Here is a 24,625-nt window from a genome sequence, read left to right on the forward strand (position 1 = left end):
TTTCAATTCAATACAAATGGGCTTTATTGACATGGAAACATATGTTTACATTGCCAAAGCCAAACAAAACAATCAACCAGAGAAGTCAAAAGAAATCAGTACATTACAGAAGGAATTTCTTGTACGGTCTTTATGGTGGTTGTATTCCGTTGGATGTCCTTTTCTTGTCACAGCAGCTCACAAATCTTGCTGCTGTGTTTGCACATTGTTGTATTTCTCCAGTAGGTATGGGAGTTTTGAGTTATTGTCCATGTTTTCAAAGTCTCTTTGGGTGTTTGCAATTTGTGGGAAGTATATGTCTCTGATGTCTTGGTATAGTGGGCAGGTTGTTAAGAAGTGGAGCTCGATTTCCACCTCTTCTTGTGTGCAGTGGGTGCACAGTCTGTCTTCTCTTGGGAGCCAGGTCTGCCTATGGCGGCCTTTCTCGATGGCTAGGCTGTGCTCGCTGAGTCTGTACCTAGTCAAGGATCTTCTTTGTTTTGGGTCAGTCACAGTGCTCAGGTATTCTGCCACTGTGTACTCTCTGTTTAGGGCCAAATAGCATTTAAATTTGCTCTGGTTTTGGGTTGATTCTTTCCAATGTGTCAGATAGTTTTCCTTTTTGTTTAATTATAATTTGGTTTAGTCCAGTGTGGTTTCTGTCTGGTGGCTCTGCTTGTGTTTGTGAGCAGAGTCCCAGAACCATCTGGCTGAGTGGGCATCTCTCAAGTGTCTCTCTGTGGGTGAGTGCTTTGTTGTGGAGTGTGTCTGGGTCACTTTCTTTTAGGCGATTGTGGAATTTAAATGCTATTTATTTTTATTTTGATGATTAGTGTGTATCTTCCTAGTTCTGCTCTGCATGCATTACTTGGTGTTATCCGTTGGGTTTCTGAGAATGGATTTACAAAATTCTCTCTCTCTCTCATAGTGTACAGGTTGAACACTCTCTCTCCCTCTCTCTCTCTCTCATAGTGTACAGGTTGAACAGACTCTCTCTCTCTCTCTCTCTCTCTCTCATAGTGTACAGGTTGAACAGACTATCTCTCTCTCTCTCATAGTGTACAGGTTGAACAGACTCTCTCTCCCTCTCTCTCTCTCTCATAGTGTACAGGTTGAACAGACTCTCTCTCTCCCTCTCTCTCTCTCTCATAGTGTACAGGTTGAACAGACTCTCTCTCTCTCTCTCTCTCTCTCTCTCTCTCATAGTGTACAGGTTGAACAGACTCTCTCTCTCTCTCTCTCTCTCTCATAGTGTACAGGTTGAACAGACTATATCTCTCTCTCTCATAGTGTACAGGTTGAACAGACTCTCTCTCTCTCTCTCTCTCTCTCATAGTGTACAGGTTGAACAGACGCTCTCTCTCTCTCTCTCATAGTGTACAGGTTGAACAGACTCTCTCTCTCTCTCTCTCTCTCTCTCTCATAGTGTACAGGTTGAACAGACTCTCTCTCTCTCTCTCTCTCTCTCTCTCTCATAGTGTACACGTTGAACAGACTCTCTCTCTCATAGTGTACAGGTTGAACTCACTCTCTCTCTCTCTCTCTCTCTCTCTCTCTCTCTCTCTCTCTCTCTCTCTCTCATAGTGTACAGGTTGAACAGACTCTGTCAAAGTTTGAACAGACTGTCTCTTTCTTTCTCAAAATGTATAGGTAGAGCAGATTCTCTCTCTCTCTCTCAGTCTCCATACCAATGTGCTCATGGATCAGCTCATGTGAAAGCAGCAAATTAACCAGACAGCAGATTCCCTCTAATCAGTGTGGCTGTACGTAGGGACATCTCACTGTGTTTTGGGACATCTCACTGTGTTTTGGACTACTGTATATAGGGACATCTGACTGTGTTTTGGACTACTGTATATAGGGACATCTCACTGTGTTTTGGACTACTGTATATAGGGACATCTGACTGTGTTTTGGACTACTGTACGTAGGGACATCTCACTGTGTTTTGGACTACTGTACATAGGGACATCTCACTGTGTTTTGGACTACTGTATAATAGGGACATCTGACTGTGTTTTGGGACATCTCACTGTGTTTTGGACTACTGTATATAGGGACATCTGACTGTGTTTTGGACTACTGTATATAGGGACATCTCACTGTGTTTTGGACTACTGTATATAGGGACATCTCACTGTGTTTTGGACTACTGTCTATAGGGACATCTCACTGTGTTTTGGACTACTGTATATAGGGACATCTCACTGTGTTTTGGACTACTGTACGTAGGGACATCTCACTGTGTTTTGGACTACTGTATATAGGGACATCTCACTGTTTTGGACTACTGTATGTAGGGACATCTCACTGTGTTTTGGACTACTGTACGTAGGGACATCTCACTGTGTTTTGGACTACTGTACGTAGGGACATCTCACTGTGTTTTGGACTACTGTATGCAAGTACAGGTACAGTATTTCCTCCGTTCATAAAACAAATATGTGAACGTCACACTGCGAGGATGACGGATGGACTGCTAATAGGGTTGTTCTAAAAGAAAGAAAAAAGTGTGTTTCTTATAGATGAACAGCGTTCAAATCACAAGGAAGTGTAATAATACCTCAGATGCAACAGAGAAACAGGATCCATCAGCCGTCAAGAACTAGTTTTTTCAAATGTCAGAAGCGAAGTCTCAAAGGCTTTGCATTCAAAACAAAAACATATGGCGAAGGAACTCATCCCAGAGACTACCGTGAAATTCTTTATTCTCTATATCTTTCTTTTGTGTTCCAGTTGAACGGCAAGTTTAATGGATCACAGACAAATACATCTAAATGAATGGGGGGGGGGGGGGTGAGGGGTGACATCAGGTCAACCTCAATGGAATATTCCACGTTATATTACACTGGTCCTGTGAAAGTGATTCAGAACTAGGTCATTGTCTGGCACAGAAAAAAAGCTGTTTCTTTTCCTTCACTATAGGCAATAACATTCCACAGTTTTTATATGTAGACTATTCTTGCTCCATTTATACTAGCCAGCAAGTGTCTATAGCTTCTACTGTGGATAATGTAGATCAAATCTTATTTCATTTGAAGCATTGGTGATCTGTGATGCAGTGGTAAAAACAATACTGTAGGTCATCTATGAACTCCATTAAATGAGCACAATAAAACCATCAACCACCCAATATAATATAAGCCTTTACAAAAGCCATAGAAAAGTATCATTGTATTTCCTCTAGAATACCCTATTAGTTTAAATGGGTTTACCCTTCGATGAGTCGATGACGACACTTTAATGTGTCAACAATTTATGGCATTGATAGGCTGACGTGAGGATTGGATTCACGAGTAAATATCAAGTTGGACATAATGGCTACAGTAGTGGCCTCATCACCGGGGGGGGGGGGGGGGGGGGGGGGGGGGGGGGCGGGGACAGGGCCAGTTCATTGAAAAGTCATTGCGGACAACAGAGATAACTTAAGACATTGTCATTTAAAGAACAATACACTATAATTAATACAATTAAATGAATAACCCCCCATTGTCAGCGAAATGTAGCCTATATGAATTGTGGCGTTTATGGTTATCAAAACCAATCCATAAAAAGTGTTTAGGATAAACTAGCCTAATAATATCATGATTACCGGTATAAACCAAATACATATTTATTTTTATAGTAGCCTACGTTTAGTCTAATACACAGAAATCTTCGCGTGTAAATTAAACAGTTTAAACCCTAGAATAGTCGCATCCATTAAATTAGACATATCATTCCAATGAGGCTAATTGGCCTAAATATATATATATTAATTTACTTACCTTATGTATCCAGTTACAAGAGGGGTATAACGGTTCCACTGGGTTGCAGGGGACGTTTTATTTATCTAAGAGGGTCCACAAAACAAAACCCTCGAAAGAAACGGGGAAGGAATATCCCAAATCTCGACCTAAATCATCTCCCAATCAAAAGGTTCCCAATTTGCGGGGCAGAGGTCCACCTAACAGCCAATTATCCTCTCACTCTTCTTTGTGTCTGTAAATTGCCAGCTGTACAGCCTTCGGAGAGGAGGAGGTGGAGCAGAGTCCTCGACCTCTGCACGACATAAAAGGGGCTGGATTTTCCCCTGGTAAGACACTGCCTCTTTCATGAATGGTTCTCTAACAGCTTTTCCACGTCCATAAGAGACAACATACTTTAAATCCATCTCAAACTGGTAACAAAATACTCCAGCGAAGATCTACTGTATGATCTGAACACATGTGGTGAGGAATACTTACTGTGCTACTTTACACTAATATTAACTATGGGGAGTCCATGTCTTGCTAACAAAATGACCAAACACCACCATGATATGAAAACGCTTTTATTTAACACTTTTTAATTACATTTCAATAAGAAATATGACAACAGTCATAGTCAGTCAGTCGGTAATACAAAAGTAGAACGTTATCTTTGCCTGGCTAGGCTACATTGCCTACCACCAACAGAGGGAAACCTGAACACTTACTTTGGGAATCGACAGACAGTGCATCTTTTAGAGAAGCTGGCCACATACAGTACAGTCTTCAATACAAAGACATCGGAGGCACTTTAGCGTAACTTACGGTATAGTTTAAACTTAAGATACAAATTGTAGAACTTCCTACAAATAAAGTTGTGCTTCGAGAACACACGACTTCAAAGAACGTTGGATGTTTGTTAGTACTGTAGAGGCCTTGCACAGAATGTTTGTGTAGTTCTTCTTCCAGTATGGCTGCCTGTAACCACTGGTAGACACTTTCAAAAGAAAATGCCTAATTTCTGTGCAGTGGTAGAGCATAGGTAAAACACTGGAAAAGCATATTCCACTGTAATATTATGGCTTATTCTACTGTGACCAGTTTACAAGATCTAGTAATAGGACACCAAATTGTTGTGTTTTTGTCTTTATATTTCTCATATATCAACAAACTGTCCCTTTCATTGCCATGTATGAAACAAGTGGCAGGCAGCCATGCTGGAAGAAATGAGAACTACACAACGTTCTGTGCAAGGACTGAATGACTGGATCCCTTTTCATGGAATATTGCCTAGAAAAATTGGTAGAACTTCAGTTTAGGGGGGACACAAATAACGAGGAAGCCCCAAGGAACCAACTAGAAACGACGTGTTAATAAAAGAAACAAATATAACCTCATTGTTGGCATTAGAATGAGAGGGAAGCAGGTACACAATGGGGATTCTAGAATCTAAGGGATAGTTCTTTACTGAATGGGTCACTGGGAGGTTCTGGAAGGATCTCCCTGCACAGATACGTTCTTAATTAGTTACTACGTATTTAAATAATTACTGTGCCACCTGAAGTGCTAAAATAAAAAAGCTAGAATGCATCTTTGTGCTTCTCTCCATGTAAGCTATTGAGCAAACACCATTTTAACAAACACGCGATAGGTTTGTAGAACAAACATTTGAAATGGGTGGGTATAAAGTGTCCCGAGGAGTCCTAGTGGTGCTGCGGTCGTCTCGATGCGTGTTCATATATCGCCGTTGTCGCATGAAAACCTTACAACTCTTAAGGACGTTACTGATGTTCTTCCTTTTCACCAGTGCTTGAATGAAAAGCGTACGTGCACAAAAAGGCAGGTTCATAACCCTTTTAAGGGCCCTCGGAATCTGCCTGGGTGGGAGCATTCCTGGGCCCCCCTCTGCACCGCTAATGACATCGTTTCCATCGCCCCCCACCCCCCCCGTTCCTAGCTAGCCTAGAGTTACATGCGTTCATTATTAACATAGTTTTGGACTGACAGGTGGATTGACTGCTGCTTTCTACCGGTCGTGGCTTAAAAGAAATGCGTGCCGTTGGCCTCTCGATAACAAAAGTGAACGCTTTCTTCTCAATTCCTTAAAAGTGAGCTCTTTGAAGATGTAAGGTTTTCACCCCGACCACAGTAATAATAGAAATCTCACTCTACAACGTTGCATCTTTCTTTTGACCTGCTTCACTGGTGCCTCTTGTCGCTTAAACCATTAAAAAGCCTTTTGAAGGTAGATTGAACGTACTCCTTAAAAATGGATAGTCCATTCTTTTTTAGAACCCCTTGGGAGTCATTTCAGTCCATCCAGAAAGCATTGTGCACCAGTATTATTTTATTTAAAAAAAGATTTTAGAAGCTGAAAACGTTGAAGTATTTGTTCCGGCGGCACTATGCACACTAGTGGAACTCGGCGGGGCTTCGTGAAGCATGAATGGTCGCCTTGGCAACAGAATTTAGAATGCTTCACATGCCACCATTGTGGGTGAGCGGGTGAATGAGAGGCATTCCCTTTTAGAGCGCTTTCCATTTACCAATGACTTCCTGTAGTCTCGCTAACATTTTCCCTTTCCAATATATGCATTTTTTTTTACAGATCCGACCGAAACGTCTCCCCAGTCTGTTATAAATCTAACAGCTTTCTTAAAGAAACGCAGACTATCCCTTTTAAACACAATGCTCTTTGCCACGCTGTGAACGGCAGCGGGAGTCAAACCCGAGGGTTTGTGGCACAGTAAAAACCACGGCGACGAGTTTAATAAGACATCAGAGTCCGATAACACTGCGGTGGAACCGCACAAGGTACTGTAACAGTGCAAAAAGTCTATATCTTTGGACATGAGCAGAAACAATTCACATGTATATAAATTAAACAGTCAAAGTAAACTCAATTAAAGCACAAACCCAGCCTAACGATGAGCCTCTCTGGATGTACAAGTAGATCACGGGAAGGATTAAAAGACGCACCAAAGTTGAGATTTTCCCCATCATTCCGGAATGAGGACTGTGTAGGCCGAACCATACAGTATGTGTGATTTTAGTGCTTGGATTTACATGGTCCTCATAGTTGGCCTGATTGAAACGAGACCAATGTAGACTCTACCTCTAAATTATGTGCTTATCCTACATAATTTTACATAGTGGAGTCTAGACGGTCCTCATTCCATTATGATGTGAAAATCGTACTGAAAACACTTTCACTGGCCAGTAGCTGGTGTGACATCACAGGTTAGAATGTCCCGTCCTTGAAATTCTGATCTCAAGCTCAGAAACAGTTGAAGCTGCCGAATATTTGAAATGTACAGCATAGTGGGTCTCACTACACAATCGTTTGTAATTCCTGGACTAACACTCGGAAATAAAACAAATATATAAACTAAAAAAAGGTACAAGCAGCTGATTAAGACTAGCTTATGCATTTACATGTGCATTTTTTCTCTCTTTTTAAACAAAAAAGGATTTCAGGCAACAGTGGTGAATTTCCTTGAGAAGGATTTCAAGATTGAAGACCTTGGTTTTAAAGACATACCACCAGTAACTTTCTAAACAGACCCACTTGACACGTGGTGCCTTGGACCAATTTCAGTAGATTGGACTCAGTCTTGGCTTTGCGCAGTAGATCGGATTCAGTGTCTAAAGTGCTAATGGCCGCTGTAGCAGATGGGGAGTGCTGCGACACTTAGGAGGAGGGATTCAGAAGCTCCAGCAGCGCCCCCACGGCTCCGAAGTAGCCCTGGAGAGAGGAGGAGAAGGAGGGGAAGAAGGGAGTCCTTTTAGTCCACGGCAGATACATGTCTACAAGTCTTTTGTCTGTGACGGTGCAAATCATGGTGATGTCTCGTGGTGCGCGGAGGATTCAGAGGAGGAGGATTACTCAATTATCCATCTAAATTAAATAATTATCGTGAAATATTACTTCCAAGTGATGTGTATATATATATAGCCGTACGTTGTTACGGCTAAAAGACATAGATAATGGGTTAATATTATTATCCAATAATATTGGTTAAGTAAAATTTGACAAAACATCCAGAATTACATGTGTTCCTTTTCACAGTAATCTGGTAATCTAACCGGGTAATCTAACCGGGTAATCTAGTGTAACAGATTTGCTCTTTTTCTGTTGTTCCTGGTTGATAAATATCTACTTCCTCTCAAACCAATCTACATTTTAAATGGAAAACGGCTGCTTGCAAACAAGCATTTCAGAAACAGTGACCTATATTTACAAGCGGTGGAAGAAGCACTTAAAGCACCTAGAGTTTGTACTGAACCTGGGAAAATCTGCTTTTAGCTTCTGTGCTCTAGACACACAGAGCATCATACAACACACTAAAAACTCAACACACTGGTATCCCTTGGTCAGTTTAAATCCTTAATCACCAACCATACCACCATAATCTGAAGGCGTTTTAAATGATTGTACAAACTTATGTTTGCATCTATTGTATATTTATTGTAGGTATTTATTATCTATGCATGCTCAACACATCATTGTAAATGAGGGCTTTTCAAGTTGAAATAAAGATTTTATTCATTGAATACCTGAATGCTTTACATAAGTAAAAGCAGAAATACCCTAATGGAATAGTACCCCAGTAAAAGTAAACATCCTCCATTCAAAGTTCTACTTAAGTAGAATGATTACAGGGCTGTCCCTAAACAATGGTATAGGGAGGCAGCGCCACTATGACAACGCACCAGCGCCACCATGTGTTTAAAAAATAAATAAAATAAATATATATATAAGTGAAAGCTTGGGGTCAGCTTAGAAACAGACGCATCATTGCTGCATACTGTGTGTGTGTGTGTGTGTAAAGTAAAATTATGGCACAAAAATTCAAATAAAATCAGCTCCATCCTTGCTTTGCCACCGGGACAGAGGGGACAGAGCGGCTCACCTCGTGGTGAAGGAAGAGAGCCTTCATCTGGCCTTTAGACCAGTAGTCCATGGCGTAGGCCAGCAGCTTCATGGAGAGTGTGTTCACCCTCAGGAAGTTGCCCACGAACACCACTCTCTCAATGTTCTTCACCCAAAACACAAATGCAGTGGAATAATAATTAGATCAGAAAATACCATCATGTTACACTTATAATAATAATAATAATAATAATAATAATAATAATAATAATAATAATAATAATAATAATAATAATAAGCACAAATCTGTAATAGCTGTAGCAAATCCTTTATATATATATAATAAAATATATAGATTGTGTTGGCTACCTTTTGATAGTGTATTTTGTAAGCTGGTCAGATTTGCTGTACAGTACATAATCTTGAGTGTGTAATGTTTAATTGTTTTATAATTGTTTGAAAATGTATAATAAAAAAGAACATACAATATATAATATAAATATATAGAAAAACCTATAATGTGGCAGCCCTCTGCACCTTCATAGCCCTGTACAATGCTGCTTGATAAAGAGTCCACAAGGCAGCACCGTAAAGAGGCTGGAGGAGCAGAGGAGGCAGACGCCCTCAGGGGGAACGGCTTATTCCACTGTAAACAAAAGCCTATTTAAAACCCTGGATGTCAACTAACGGAGTGTCTCTGTGGTCGAGGAGGACCTGCGCTCCAGACTGCAGAGCCGTCTGTGTAAACACTCGATACACTCAACTCAAGTTATGCTCGACACTTTTTCCCCCTGGGGGGGGGGGGGTCAAAGCTCAAGGTCAAGGTACAAGTCAGCAGTAGGTGTCATATACAGTACAAGTGCCATACATCTTCGTTGGGAGGCTGCGACCCTAAGGTATCATTTCAGATGCACCTCAACACTGCACGTCAATGTCTATTAGTGTGCAATAAACATTATGTTTTGAATCTCGCCCATTTTAATTATGAATATACTTATTCAGGGAAATGACAAACAAGTATAAAGACACAATAAGTAAACTTTTTGAGGACGGACATTAATGGTCATCTCCTCCGTCTTTCCCCTCTCTGTCTGGCAAGAGACTTAGAACATGGACAAATTTATCCCCTGCACTACTTTTAACTTATTCAGTGACGTCCACGCATATATACGCGTTTGTCCGCCAATCGAATAACGCCAACCATCATCCAGGAAGGCTGTGTGACCATATGGAATGACTCTGAGATCGCAAAAGTAGAATACCACCGCCTGGTGGTATGCGGCCGATGTTGCACTCCCTTTGTGACTATGTGGCTGTGTATCATTGAAATTCATCCTGGTGCAGTTTAGTAGGCTGGACCGAGGAGTCTCCCCGATCGCATTGAATCGCTTTCGGGGACGCCCGATTCATTATGCCGTGGGGAGTTATGTCGTGGCCCAAATGGACATACGATCTAGCAGATGGCAATCAAATAATTGGAATATTCTTTTTGGAATTTCATCGGCCACAGGTAAGAGCAATTTAACGTCAATTTCAGCTTGATTGTGCCTTGTTTTCATAGCCATCACCCTGATCAGCATATGCTGTTGTACTAACGAATGCAGTTATTGACAATACATTTATCAGAAACTACCCCCCCCCCCCCCTTTCATGCATGCATGATTGAACATAATATACCGATCATATGCATTTAAATTTTTTATTGTAGCAAGTATAGGGACGAAATGCCAATGGATTAAGTATAATATGCGTTGCGGCCTAATACTAGCCTCCCAGGAATTACCCTAAACCGCTCTAAAACCATACTTATATTCACCACGGTATAAAATGGGAATGTATGGATGGAAAAAATATTCCTTTTTCACATCTTGAACAATAGATACTCGATGTCAAATGGGCCATAGTATTGCATCCATAGCTATAATATTTTAAAATAGTTATAGCCCTGCAAACAAGGTGAGCGACTCCCATCGTTTACAGCGGTGGCGGTAGCTACTACAGGATGAGGCTAATTCCCGGCGCTGAATGAGTTAAGGACCATCGCAGAGTTGTTTACACACACCTGCAACTGTCACCCAGCCTTTTAACTGACATGCAAAATTGTCTTCCGCTTCATGCGATTTTATTTGGTTGTTTGTTTGGTGTGTGTTTATTTAATTATTATTATTACCCCTAACTCTGTGATGTAGGTATCGTCTGTGTCCCATCTTTTGTTTTTCCATTTTATTTTATATCTTTTGTCCCCTTTCACCCTTCGAGAGGCCCCTTCGTCGTCTCGCCAGGCCGTCATTGTAAATAAGAATGTGTTCTTAATTGACCTGCCTGGTTAAATAAAAGGTTAAATAAATTTGAATTAGAGACGGAACCACACAAACACTGCGTACAAGGCCTCTATTGTACAAGCCGGCAGAAGGAGGACCCGTCTTGACCCCACTGACCTCGTTCAGAGCACACATCCTGGTGATGGAGCCGATGTTGTTGGTGATGGTCACCAGCGTGGCTCTGGCCAGGTCCTCTTTGGACACAGACTCCCTCTTCTCCTTGGACATCATGTTGGCGAAACTATCCAAACAAATATACACACAGCGTTACCATTTGTAAACGACGATGGCATTTATAACCAGAATTATTAGCTCCCGAAACCAAATTGCCTGCGCCTGTCATTTTGGGGAGAGACCTACAGGGACAGGCTCAAAGAAACCATGCGACGTTCGATGACCCATCCGTGTGAGCTCTTCCATCTACACTGCCCTGCAGAAGCTAAGTGCAGTGAATGAATGAATGAAAACTTTATTTAACAGATTGCAGAATGGGTACAATACAGTACGGCTCAATACACACAATTGTTAAGGGGATGCAGACCAGAGAAAGACGTTTGTCTTGTTTACATCAGGGTCGCCCATTTTCAATTCATAGTGGCTTCAATATTGAGTTATAAGTGAAATTTTACTTCTCAATATCAGTTTTATCTCGTGACAGTTTCAGAGTTCAATCTTGCTCCGTTCTTAGAGAAAAAGGGTATAAAGAATTGCAGTAACTACAAAATCACTGGATACTTTAAAGCCATTCTTTTCAGTTTCACTGTTTGCGTAGGTACGTGGTCAGCTTCTGCAGGGCAGTGTCCCTCGAATCTCCCCCCAAATGATGCGCACATGGGTTAGGTTTTCGGAAGCAGCGTTTTCCCTAAAAGAGGACGTTGATGAAAAAAGGGTCTATATCAGTGATCATCAACTGGTGGCCCATGGGCCACATCCAGCACACCGAAGCTTCCCGTTCGGCCCACAGAATATATATATTTTTTGTAATTAAAGTTTATTATTTAAACACGCACATCAACAGTACAATCATTTTTAGAAATAAAATTCCAAAAATCCAGGGTAAATGCACACATGTACAATCATGTCCCAACAATGTTATAAGCAAAGAAGCGCTCCCATGCCCTCTTAAAACTCTCACCTTCATTATTTACTCCAGCTAACATTTGTTCATATGGCACCATTTCTAACATAGATTCTATGCACTTTTTAAGATCTGGAGAGGATGGGCCCACATAATATCAATACATTCAGAAATGTGAGAGGGAAAAAATGCATTCCTGTATTTAGGACGGCCCAGGAGCCACGAGGGCTTCATTGTATTTTTTGCCCTTTCTGTTTAAGCCTTTATGAATCTATAAAAAGAAATTGCAAACACAACAAAATCTTCGCTTAGCTGTTGTTTCAGAACAATGGACCGCATGCTATAGTTTCAGGACCAGTGCCGTTTCTTGTGCGTAGGCCTGGGGTGCGTGTCTAGGATAGGTGAGGTTTCAGGACCATGGACAGTGCCGTTTCTTGCATGTAGGCCTGGGGTGCGGCGTGTCTAGGATAGGTGAAGCTTAAATAAATTCCTGTCTTGTTATGAATGGAATGCAGCTTGTGCCGCATCAAGGGACGTGGACTAAATTCAGAGCTCTCATTTATTCCGCTGCAGCTTTCAACACGGGCCTCTGGCCGCTCAGGTGAATGATGACTCGTCAGTCCTTTGCTCTCATTAACGCTGCGGTTTTCCACCTCGACCTGCCGCTTTAGGCTCTCTGGCAGGCGAGTTCACACCGGGATGAATTGGTTCGGAACGGGAAAGATCGGTGCTCAGCTTGAACCGAAAAATAGTTGGTTTTTCCGTGCGAACCGTGACATCAGTGGGCGTGTCATATTCTAGGCTGTCAAGACAAGCGAAAACGAACAGCAGAGGTTCGGCGTTGCACTCAATCGATCCATTCAGGAAGCGATTTGCGACTGATCTCAAATTGAGATTAGACCCCAATGTATTTGTTATTATACAGCACAAGTACAATACACCATCCAACCAGAGTGGATAGATAAATGCTCCAGAAATGAATATGCGTGGAGAAAGGCTTAGTGAGGCTAAGCGCGCAAGCACACACACTGTATATGTTCGAAATGAATCGTTCCGCCAATTTAAAGTAGGCTTATATTATTCTAATGACTCGTTTTATTGGGCATCATAGTAGTAAGTCCTAATGTAGAACATGACATATTAGCATGACATCTGATTTATTAATGCCAATATTGAACGACTGCGTAATTGGCTCTTGACAAGTGTAAACTATGGATTAGTCAGGTGCAGTTAACGTTGGACAGCTCAACTGGTTAGTGCAGCTGCCTGTGATTCCTATGGTCCCAGGTTCAAATCTCTCGGTTACGCAAGTTTTTGTTATTTTATTTCATTCATTTATGCATTTCTTTATCCACTCTGTTTGGATGGTGTATTGTACTTGTGCTGTATAAATGACAATACATTTGAATAAATGACAATACATTTGAATCGGATCTCATCTTGAGCTCGCTACCTGTTGAGTGGATCAGCATGGTGCAATGCCAAACCCCCGAAGCCGTTTTATATACGGCACATTTCGCCACCGTCGTGTTCATAATGGTTGTGTTTACCTCCGCCTGAGTAACGGCCCCCGTTGATGACGGTGGAACGTTGGTTCTGCTTAAATAGGTGTAAACGCGGGCTGGTTCGCCAGAAAGCACCAAGGTTCAGAGGCTCCAGAACGGAGCCGGAGCTTGAACCGGAGCCCTGCCGGTGTGAAAGCGCCCAGAGTGACATGTTTTGCTTGCCTGACAATTCAAAAGGCTTTTCTTCCCGCAAGTGATCTCCACCAATCAGGACACTGCATAATAGCATCAAAGCCATTGATGCAGTGAAGGACAACTGCCCAAAAGTCAAACCAAAATATCTATCACCCCCTGGTGGCTGGCTGCAGTATAGGTCTGTTCACACCGATATAGGCCAATAAAAACAACATTAATTTAGTAAGAAAGTGAAAATATTAAACAATAATAGGCTGATTAGGCCTAATTATTATTATTATTTCTTTTTAAGTCTGGCCCCCACTGTGTCAACTTAGAAAGATACAAATGTAGTTGATGACCACTGGTCTATATGATTCACAGTTGGAGAAAGAAGAGATTTTGCCCAGTTGTGTAAAGTGTAAGTTGCTTGTACATCAGGCTTTCTTCAGCCTTCATAGCCAGGGGCACGTAATAAAAACAGAGTTTAGCGCTGCCCTCGTTTAATTAAAACAAACCAGTAACTCGTGTCTCGTCGCGACTCGACAGAAAACAAGCGCTGCAGTGTGGATCTCATTCATAGATTCATGTCCATCAGACAAGAACATAGAGTTCCCAAACTAACACAATTACATGCAACTTTTTAATATGTACTGTACATGGTGTTTTATAATGGAAATACATTTTTGGACCTTTATTGCGTTATGGACTGCATTTTATATAACAGCTTTTATCCAAAGCGCTTTACAGCTTATGCCTCACATTCACCCATTCACTCGCACACCGACGGCGGAGGTGACCATGCAAGGTGCCCAACCTGCTCATAGGGAGCAGTTACGGGTTACGTGTCTTGCTCAAGGACACTTCAACGCGCTGCCAGGAGGAGCTGGAATTGAACTGGGAACCTTCAGATTACCAGACGACTGATCTACGAGCCTTGGTGATTTTTTTGAATGTATGCATGACTGTTTGGGCTGTAGGGTTTATTATTATTGATTATGGAAATGAAGTAAAACTTATTAAAATATACCTGGAGGCCACGGCCCAGCCCGGCAGGCCGAACCTCTCGTAGTCTCCGCCGTAGATGTCTCGCACCAGCTTGTCCACACGGGTGCTCTCCCCCTGGGAGGCCATCTCCAGGGCCTCTTCAAACGAAGAGCATCCAGTCAGCAGGCAACACAGGCCCAGGAAGGTCCCTCCACCAAGACTGAACACACACAGGAACAAGCACAGACAGAGGCGCCCACACACAGAAAACGGACATCAGACACAAATCCAGTTATGTTTCCATGACTCCCAAGCCATGTTGCCAAAATGTAATACCTCTACAAAGCGCGACATCCGTGTATTACACCTACTAAGCATGACACCCATTTGTAATATTACTCGCCAGTTCGACTGGAGGCGCGAGGATGCCGTTGCCGGTAGGAAACTAAAGAGCAAAGAGGGAGCCCCTTTTCCATGAACAGTGGTTCCAATTACAAATCTTATGATTTTCACCAGGTTAGATATATTTTTTCTCAAAATTAGCCAATATTGTGCTTCTCTCTCCAGTACACAGAAGACCGTTATGTCGATGCAGAAGAAGACCGTTATGTCGATGCAGAAGCAAGCAGTCATGTGCCAGACGAAATCAAAGAGTCTCATTCAAACCCACCAGACAGAGGAACCACCAATGAAAACAAACCAGGAGAGAGAAGAGCGCACGCCCGTGTGTGTGTGTGTGTGTGTGGGGAGAGCTATCTGACCCAACAATAAACAAACCCAAAAACCTTCGGTAGAACTAACTTAATTAAAGAAATTCAACCTGACCAAATCAAAGTAGAAGAGACCTTGGCTTAAGCTCACAGGCCTCTTAAAGAGGAAGTGGTCTCGTCGCTGACGGCTTCTAAAAACCCTGTTACTTCTGACACCAGGACACGAGGGAGACGCGGAGGGTAGCAGTCACCACACACACCGACCGACCGACCCGCTCCGCTCCCTCCGGCAAACCCTGTGACCTCTCCTCCCGGGACCTCCTCACATGTTTTACTGTGGTTGGCTCGTGTCTTGTATGTACAGTCCTTTGTGACTTTAAAAAATATTTTCTGCTTAAATAGATGATGAATAACTAGGAACGGACGTGAAGAATCGATTACCCGCCGGTTCAACTGACCTCGAATGACTTTTGAGGGAACTTTATTTGATCCACTTTTTCTCCTCCTATTTTTCTGTATTTTCTCCCATCCCAATTTAGTCGTTATGCCAATTTCCCCCTGCCCTTCCTGGTCGTTGAGCGCATGTGCCCCCTCACTGCCAGATCAGACTTAATTTAATCGGCTATAGTCTCTTATCATCTCTCCACATCGGACGTGGTTGTCATAAGATGGACTGATATCCGCTCCGTTCTTCTGCAGAGCAAAATTAGCGGCTTAAACTTATTGAAAGGAAGTTCTTCTTTGGCGATGCAATAGGCCACATTCAGTTTCGTTTCGATTGTTCGCTAGGAAGTCAGGAACTATGGGATTTGGTGTTGGATGTATGGACTCTACGCAGACATGGTCTTTAATCGCACAATAGACTACAACTACCAAGTAGAATAGCGTGGCCCAGATTCACTTCACACGCAAATATTATTTTTTTCACACAGGCTATCGGACGGGGGCTACGCAGTAAATTCATTCATAGCCGACAGATTTCATAGCACCGCGACATTATGTCGCACTGTACAGCCCTGGTTGAAGGCTAATGTTTTACTATTTTTGTATCCAATTTGTATGGATAAATTTAGGAGTGAAATGCAAATGAAGGGTTGAAATCACTACTCGCAAAGGTTGCCCCCAAATATTATTTTCCACTCGCACGGGCCATATATAGGGGCAATTTGCGATAACCTCGTCGCACTGTACAGCCCTGCATAAGAGACAGCCAGCAGCCTCTTTTCACCTGGCAGCGCGTGGGAGGTCACACTACCATCACCATTTCCCTCCCTCGCTGTGCAGGCGCCCTGACCAACCTGTAGGAGTCGCTGTTTACAACGACCAGATCACCACCCACCGGTTTCCCTCCCGCTGACACCGCCAATTGTGCCAGTATGACGGCCGGCCAAGCCGGAGGCACCGCTGACAGCCGGATTCGATACCAGTGTCTCTGCGGTGGTATACAGACGCTTAATCCGCTGTGCTACCCGGCCGCTTGAGGGAACTTTATTTGTAATTTTTGTATTTGGTATTTACCACCAAGTACATCCACCATAAATGCTTGTTTTTGCCACTGAAACAGAAATCTCGCTCTGAAATCCCACAACACTGGGAGCATGACAGTGTAACGTGAGGAGGATTCTGTGGATGGTTTGTGGAATACAGTTAGCTTAGTGTTATCTAAAAGATAAAAACAGTTAGCTTAGCGTTATCTAAAAAATAAAAACAGTTAGCTTAGCGTTATCTAAAAGATGTTTGTGCATTTCCAGATTGTGCAAACAACATGTCGCCCACTTTGCGTAGCGTTCATAGACTATCGATGCGGAAATATGCCATTCCATGAGCGGAGAGACCTGCTGCAGACAGTGGAGGTAATGTATGCGTGCAGCATGCGTCTGTGGTGTGTGTGTGGGCCGTGTCCCGTTGGTTGCGATCAAGGCACGGAGTGCCGGCCCCCCCCCCCCCCCCCCCCCTTTCATGCATCGATGATGAAACATAACAGATATCCAGGGTTCGAAATTATCAAAGGGAATCCCCTTGGTCCCCTTTTCCAACTCAGCCTGCCACTCAGCCTCAACTCCTTTCTTAATCTTCTCTCCGAGTTAAACTCTTCCTTGAGGGCGTTTGTGGATCCGTTTGTGCTTGTGCTTATTTTCATTTTGCTCCACCGTCCTTGTACGAGCACGGAGCCACAGAACTGAATCTGAATCTGAATCTTCCCATTGAAATGCTTACATCTTCTTCCCTTCACAGGCTGTTTGGCAAGGGAATCAGCTCTCATTTCCCTCAATCCCAGCATGCCCCGGAACCCAGCAAAACTCCACTGAACAGCCTTCTCAATCCTATATAAAACTAATATTATTTCCTGAATGAGATCAGGGCGAGCTTTAGACCTACCTGCACTCACAGCCATCAGTGCAGCAGCCGAGTCTGTTTTTTTACCATACATATTATTTATAGTATAATAGAACATTCTAGAACATTTGTGATGTCACAGTATGATGTCATAATAGACCATTCTAGAATATTTGTGATGTTACATTATGATGTCATAATAGAATATTCTAGAACATTTGTGATGTCACAGTATGATGTCATAATAGAACATTCTAGAACATTTGTGATGTCACAGTATGATATCATAATAGAATAGGCAGTTAGCCTGGTATGCGTGCCATTAGCGTTAGGCCTATTTTCCTTTTGGAAAGAATGATAGAATTTTTTTTTCTTTTTTTAAATAAAAACTAATATATATATATTTTTTTGCATTCGACTAATAGGTTGGCAGTCGACTATGGCTCCTTTCAATCGATTAGTCGGGGGTCAGCCCTAGTTGCAATACAGACGCACAGTTAGTTAATGCACGTTCTAGTCTCCTCTCTTGTTATTTCACACAAACAGCTCCCCTAGTAGCTGCCTGGCTTCTTATGTTGCCGACATATCCTACAGAACATTCCTTAAAATAGAAAGAATTGATTTGCTTGTTAGCCATGTTGATCACAGCGAAACCACAGCTCCGATTAGCTAAACAAAACTTGTTTGAAGGTAAATTGGCTTTCAGTGTGTCAGAGCGAGCGCACTCAAGTTGTGCAGACTGGACGCTGACTGAAGAGTCAGTTTATCAGAGCGGAGCAGTGAATTTATTAACTCACCTTAACACTTTCAGTGCCACACCTCCTGTTGCGTGCCACCACCCACTTCAATGACAGAGCTCTCATATTTGCGAACGCATAAACTATATCTTAAATGATGGCTATGTGTCTAATATGGCCATCGCTTATCAATGACTTGTTTGCAGTCAACATTGTCGAAACGGATTTTTAATTTTTTTATAGGTTCATTTCCGTTTTATACCATTTTGAAAAACGCTTGTCTTTTGAAAGTTCCAGAAAAAAATAAAGATTCTGTGATAAATGCCCTTTACTGGAATACACAAAACACGGTCATTTTTCGGCCTATTTATGAATCGGTTTCAAATAAACGCTAGATTATCGATAGTATTATGTATAGAAGCGGGCTGAAAAATCGATTATCTTATTTCCTGATCGCACACACACAGACACACACATATAGTCACGCTGATATATAGGTGAAAATAGCTCAGATTATCCCAAGACTGGTAAAATAGATTCCTTACCTCAGATCAGATGTTCTCCAAAAAGATTATTCCAATTCCTGATCGCCATTCCAAATATCGATCGCGTTTATTGATCCAACGCTGGGTACTGGAAACACACATTCTCCTCTGTTCTGGTGGTGGGCGATTACTTGGATCGTCTCCGGTTACTTGTCTGACAAGTAAAATGTGGAAGCAGGACTTTTTTTTCTCCATGCGTTTCATTCAATCCAATCCAAAGGGGTGCAGTACCATCCGGAGAGACGATAGGGGGCGGTATTTTCCCTGTTCGAGTTCAGACAGATCCCTACTGGTAACGTGAGGTTAGATTGATGAAAAATTACGAAATCGCTAATAAAAAAATAACGATTAAAAACGAGATTTCCCGTCGTTGGCACTGAAAGTGTTAATATACGGTGTCGCTTGTCATTGTCAACATGAACAATAAACAGCCGTCTGTGGCAACGCTAGCTCACTAGCTTGCTAACGTCTTAAATTCAATAAGAAGCTTGCTAACGTTAGCTCGCTAACGTTACTGGGATTAAAGCAAGCTTTCAGGAGGGGCGGGGTGCCGTTGGCGGGGCGGGCACGTGAGTGGCGAGGCTCGAGAGAGGACTCCTTCATTTTGTGTGAAAGGCGATCTCCGAAATTTTATTTCTTTATCTAAAAACCGAACTATTCAGTCAGATATCGATTTATTATGAAAGTATATATAGTCCAATTATAATTTCAATAACTTTCACAATACACTTGAATACACAATTCAAGCACTTTTCAAACCTTGAAAACATCACATTGAAATAAAAGCATTTTCAAGGATTTCCAGCACCCGTACGAACCCTGAGCCCTATATATGGAGACATTAACATTACGTTATCAAACATAGGGATGAAGACTGTAAAAGAAAAGTGTCGACAATGTTTTATAATCTGTTAATTTATCACAAAAATTCTGTGCCCCCGAAATAAATAAAAAAGCCCCCGAAAATCAATTAAGGGGGGGGGGGCAAAAAAAAGCCCTGGAATTTTCTTTTTAATTTCTAACCCTGCCGATATCCATAGCTATGATATTTAATATAGTTTTAGCACTACAAACACCAGTATCTACCCCTATTGCATTACAGCGCTGGCACAAACGTCCATACGCCCACAGCGACCTCTGGCGTCCAATGTGTTAAACAGAAGGTTTTGTAGATGCAGTACTGAATTCTGCCATCTGGACACATGCAATTTGAAATACGATTATAGAATATAGAACATCAGGCCTATAAATGCCAAGTCTCCTCTTTCCAATGGCAGAATTCAATCTGGATTTAGTATCACCAGGCGTGCAGCAAAAACCGTGAATGCAATCTACTGTAAGTACAGTTACTTTTTTTATAATGGACATTTATCCGCCATTTTTCATCAGATTGCAACGCCGTTTTTAGCTTTTTTTTCGAACTAACTGCGTTCTAATTTATGCCAATAACGTTCAGGTGAAAAATAAGATAAAGAAAAGAAAATCCACAAGTCATGATTGACAGGAGCTGGCTTGAGCTGGGTAGTGTCGTTTTTCGAAATTCCAACGGCCATCGAAAGCCCTGGGCTCCTCTCCTCATATGAGTACAAAGTACAAACAAAATGGCGGCGGTCATTTCCTAGCGTCAATATTCGCTAGTTTCTGAATAGATTTCCTATACTCATTTCACTAATAACACTTTAACCTATTGGTAAACAAAAGTATTGCTGAAAATATACACTTTGACTGCTGTTTTGACAGGGTTAGGGTCTTTACTCTTTACATTTGAAGAAAAAATGCACAACATTAATTCATACAGTCTGTAGAGATGGATTTATGGCGTGACTGGTGTCATTTGCGGTCCACCACCGGACCACTCGGGCTTAAGAGGTTAAGATGCATTCTAAAAATAGATTTCCTTAAACAAGTACCCAAGCACTACTTGAGTAATTTGTGAGTACTCAATCTGGTCAAACATTACTTGTTCATTACACTTTATTTAAATACCTACATTGCAGTCTTTGCAATATTGGATAATCCATTCTTCCATATTGAAATATTGATATATATATTCCATATATATCATTAAGCCGTAGTATCAGCTCATTCTCAATTACATTATTACCATCATTACCTGCAGGGTTGGCAGGTGTTCCATCATGAATCAATGCAACGGTATGAATATTTGCTATACCGCCATCAACAAAATGTTTCATGTATATATATTTTTTTATGCTTTTGTGTGTACTTTTAGTTAATCAAGAGAATTGTCCTTGCAGTAATATTAAAAAGATTTGGGCTGAAATTATTATTAAAATATACCTTTTTGAATAGAAAAGAACCCCCAAATAATTGTATTACAAATGACAAATTACCTGGTCCCAGTGACTCGTTTGTAGTTGTTCTCGGAGTAGACGGCCATGATGCTGACCCCTGACCCTATGTTGACCAGCAGCAGAGGGTAGGGGTTCTCCAGCGTGTACGGCCTCTGGACGCAGCGCTCTGGGTCTGTCGGGTTCTCAAAGTAATAACACTGTGAGGGGACGCTGGAGACAGAGTCGATGTAGAGCACGCCCCGGATCAGGCAGTCCAACTCATCCAGCTTGTGAAGCTGCAGATCTGCTGTCTGTTTTTTCCAGGGGAGGAAAACATGGAGAACTTTGAGCATGTTTTTTAAAGGGGCATTTCGACTATTTTAACAACGTTCTGTTGTGAGGTTACGGAATTTTACCAGGAAGGTTATCAGGGATGGGTGGGAGGTGATTATAGGCTATGGTTATGTCTAACTACATTGGAAAGATAAGCTGCTTATCTTAAAGGAACAGGCCAACATTACGGAAGATACACTTACCGTCTTCTCCAGAGTCAGACAAGAATATGGATACCAATTTCCTCTCGTGTGCTTTCAGTAGAAAGCTATCCGGCTGCAAGCTAGCCTAGCTTAGCACAAATTAATGGAAGCGGATACGGACCACTAGCCTATAGCTTATAACCCTGGAAGAGGTGTATTTGGCCAACAGCTAGGCTAGTGGTCCATATCCGTTTACATTCATTTGTGCTAAGCTAGGCTAGCTTGCAGCCGGATAGCTTTCTACTGAACACACAGAGAGGGAATTGTTATCCATCTTCTTGTCTGACTCTGGAGAAGACGGTAAAGACATTTCCCATAATGATGGCGTGTTCCTTTAACCCTCGGTTGCGTGATAGTAAAGGGTTAACCTTCTGTCGTGTGGCAGTGAAAGGGTTAACCTTCTGTGTGTCGACTCGTCACAGTGAAAGGGTTAAGCGTTTTTGTAGTGCGGCAGTGAAAGGGATAATGATGGCGTGTTCCTTTAAAACCAGTAACTGGTGCAATAGGCCTACGTCAATATATGGTCCGTTTTAATTAGCCGTTACATTTCCCTCCACTTGCAACAATGCAACGGAAAATAAAAAGGGTCAGAATTTTCAGCCCTGACTATCCTGAGAAATCATAAGCACGTCTCTGGTAAAGATTACATTCAGAGAGGTCCTTCTGCATGACTGTCAAATTAGGCAAAAACAATTTTACAGATTTGCTGATTAAGATGCTGTAAAAAGGTGCTGTAGCAGGTGGTATTTATTTTGTTAAATAATAAGTGATCTACAGTACAGTACATGTTAAAATAATAGCTCGACATTCTGACAGCCATCACTGATAGTGTTTGGTCAGTACCACTTTATCAAATCAGGAGAAAAAAATAAGAAATAAAAACAAGTTGAGCAAATTATGTGCTTGAAACAAGTAAAATTGATTGGATAAAGTGGGAAGGAATACCAGAACATTTATTTTCCATTTACTGCAGAGCGGAGGGACTGGGAGACCAATGTTACTGACCAGACACTGCATCAGTGATGGCTGTCATAATGTAGAGATATTTAACACTTATTTTAACAAAATAAATATCACTTACAGCACATTTAACCCTTTCACTACCACCACAGTACAGAAGGTTAACCTTTCACTACCCCTACAGGCGGTTAACGTGAAAGGGTTAACCTTCTGCATCGTCGCAGTGACAGGGTTAACCCTTTGGCGGTGTGCGGTAGTGAAAGGGTCAAATCGACGAACGATTACTCGACAACTGTGCTAGCCTGTAAAAAAACACACATACACACGACGAGGTGCAGCACCCCTCGGCCCCACCGTGCGGAAGTCGGCCTCGAACTTGTACGCTCCGCCCCCGGTGGCGCAGAGGCTGGTGTGCAGGCTGGAGAAGTGCTTGTCGCGGCCCATCTGCAGGAAGACGGGCAGGTCCTGCGTGGGGAAGCGGATGAAGTGCAGGGTGCCCGTCCGGCCGCACAGGGTCAGGTCCCGCAGCGCCAGGTGCACGTCCCGGATGCCGGTGGTGCCGTACGCCGTGTTGGAGGTCAGGTAGTGACGGATGCTCTTCAGGTTCTCCACCTCCTCCTGCTCCTCCTCCGCCGTGATGTCCTTGGGCTCGAAGTACACGAGCTTCACCAGAGTGCCACCGATGTCCATCCCAAACCAGGGAAAGGCTGTATAATGATGAGGCACAGTACATCATGCACAGGACTGTGAAGCTCTGTATCTCTCCCCCCCCCCATGCTGCTTTGACACTTGAATTTCCCCCAAGGGGATTAATAAAGGATCCATCTTATTTTATGGCTGGTTAAATGTAAAATGTCAACCTAACACAATTCATATATTTAATTAAAAAAAATTATCTCTGGTATTTGGATGCTTAGTGACAATAAGGATCAATAAGACTGGTGGTGACTAAATGATGGTGGCCACCGGATAATAACATGCAAAATACAACATCCATCATAGCAGAAATAGTACAGTGTGTACTACACGCCATCTTGTTGCAAAAAAGGCCCTGGTCTATTATGCTGGAGAGAGTACAGTGCAATGACAGTACATTGCAACACAACTGTCAAATGCCATTTTTTTTAAGACATTATAATGACATATTTTTTTTAAAGACAAGTTACAACGTTTGCTAATCTCACAATTGCAATTTTACAAATTCACATTTGTATTACCCCCCCACTGCGTTTTTGTGGGGAACGCCTTCAATTTGTAAACATGCAGCGTTCCCCCTTTTCCAGCGAATACACTAAAGCCCCTTTAATAATAATAATAATAATAAGCTACAGTTAATAACAACAACAACAACAACATACGCGGCCTGCTCTTCTTCAGCGAGTCGGTCCTGCTGCTGCTGTGCCTCGCCGTCGACTGAGGCGTCCGGCGGTCGGATGTTGTGGCACTAGTAGTCGCACCGGCCGCGGTCGTCTCGTTGTCCGGGTCGCGGGTCCGGCCGCCGGGCATCGTCTCCTTCACTGAGGAGCGCGGCCGCTTCGTGGGCGTTTCATCCTCGTCGTCGTCGGTGCCTTTATCATTGTCGTCGCGCTGGTGTCCGTTGAACTCCATTGATTGAAATGAATAATTAGCTGCATATATGTTGTAGTTTGTGATCGATTAAAAGGCTACCGGTTTGCTAGGAATACTGCGCAGCGAGCTTAATTAGCTGGCTAATTAGCTTTAGCCTATAGCTAGCCGTGTGATTTGGACGTCTCTGTCTCTAGGTGCATATCCCCTGTAACGCACAGTGTCTCTGTCTGGACAGGAGTGGGCGGGCGGAGGCAGTGGAGAATGAATGCCTGAGCCAATCGGAATGAGAGTA

General features: G+C 42.5%; 2 protein-coding genes across 3 annotated transcripts in view; both read right to left on the reverse strand.

The window, feature by feature from the left end:
* loxl3b (lysyl oxidase-like 3b) overlaps nucleotides 1-3,976 on the reverse strand; it is a 55,815-nt gene extending 51,839 nt beyond the window's left edge. The window contains 1 exon segment of the mRNA XM_084309606.1: nucleotides 3,747-3,976. The gene's annotated coding sequence lies outside the window, so the exon portion shown is untranslated.
* Nucleotides 3,977-5,648: 1,672 nt separating this feature from the next.
* Nucleotides 5,649-24,524, reverse strand: pank2 (pantothenate kinase 2). 2 transcript variants are annotated; one of them, XM_084310922.1, is made up of 7 exons: nucleotides 24,123-24,524; nucleotides 23,119-23,471; nucleotides 21,329-21,579; nucleotides 14,689-14,865; nucleotides 11,019-11,142; nucleotides 8,621-8,746; nucleotides 5,649-7,452 (listed from the first exon to the last, which is right to left on the reverse strand). In XM_084310922.1, exons 1-7 carry the CDS (start codon nucleotides 24,370-24,372, stop codon nucleotides 7,399-7,401), a joined length of 1,335 nt encoding a protein of 444 aa, XP_084167048.1. In that variant the 5' UTR covers nucleotides 24,373-24,524; the 3' UTR covers nucleotides 5,649-7,398. The 2 variants fall into 2 exon arrangements, with proteins under 2 accessions (XP_084167048.1, XP_084167047.1); XM_084310921.1 differs by lacking the exon at nucleotides 24,123-24,524 and having other exon boundaries at nucleotides 23,087-23,465.
* Between the last annotated feature and the right edge of the window lie 101 nt (nucleotides 24,525-24,625).

Source organism: Notolepis coatsorum (genome assembly GCF_963971535.1).
Source record: "Notolepis coatsorum genome assembly, chromosome: 3".
In the NCBI taxonomy this organism is placed as follows: Eukaryota; Metazoa; Chordata; class Actinopteri; order Aulopiformes; family Paralepididae; genus Notolepis; species Notolepis coatsorum.

Excerpts from the sequence above, each read along its gene's own strand:
- pank2 (XM_084310922.1), bottom strand. The coding sequence starts at position 24,372 with ATGGAGTTCAACGGACACCAGCGCGACGACAATGATAAAGGCACCGAC. Across the intron at positions 21,580-23,118 it reads TCGAGGCCGACTTCCGCACG|ACAGCAGATCTGCAGCTTCA; the intron begins GTGGGGCCGAGG and ends TGGAAAAAACAG. Across the intron at positions 11,143-14,688 it reads GGCTGGGCCGTGGCCTCCAG|TTTCGCCAACATGATGTCCA; the intron begins GTATATTTTAAT and ends TTGTTTGGATAG.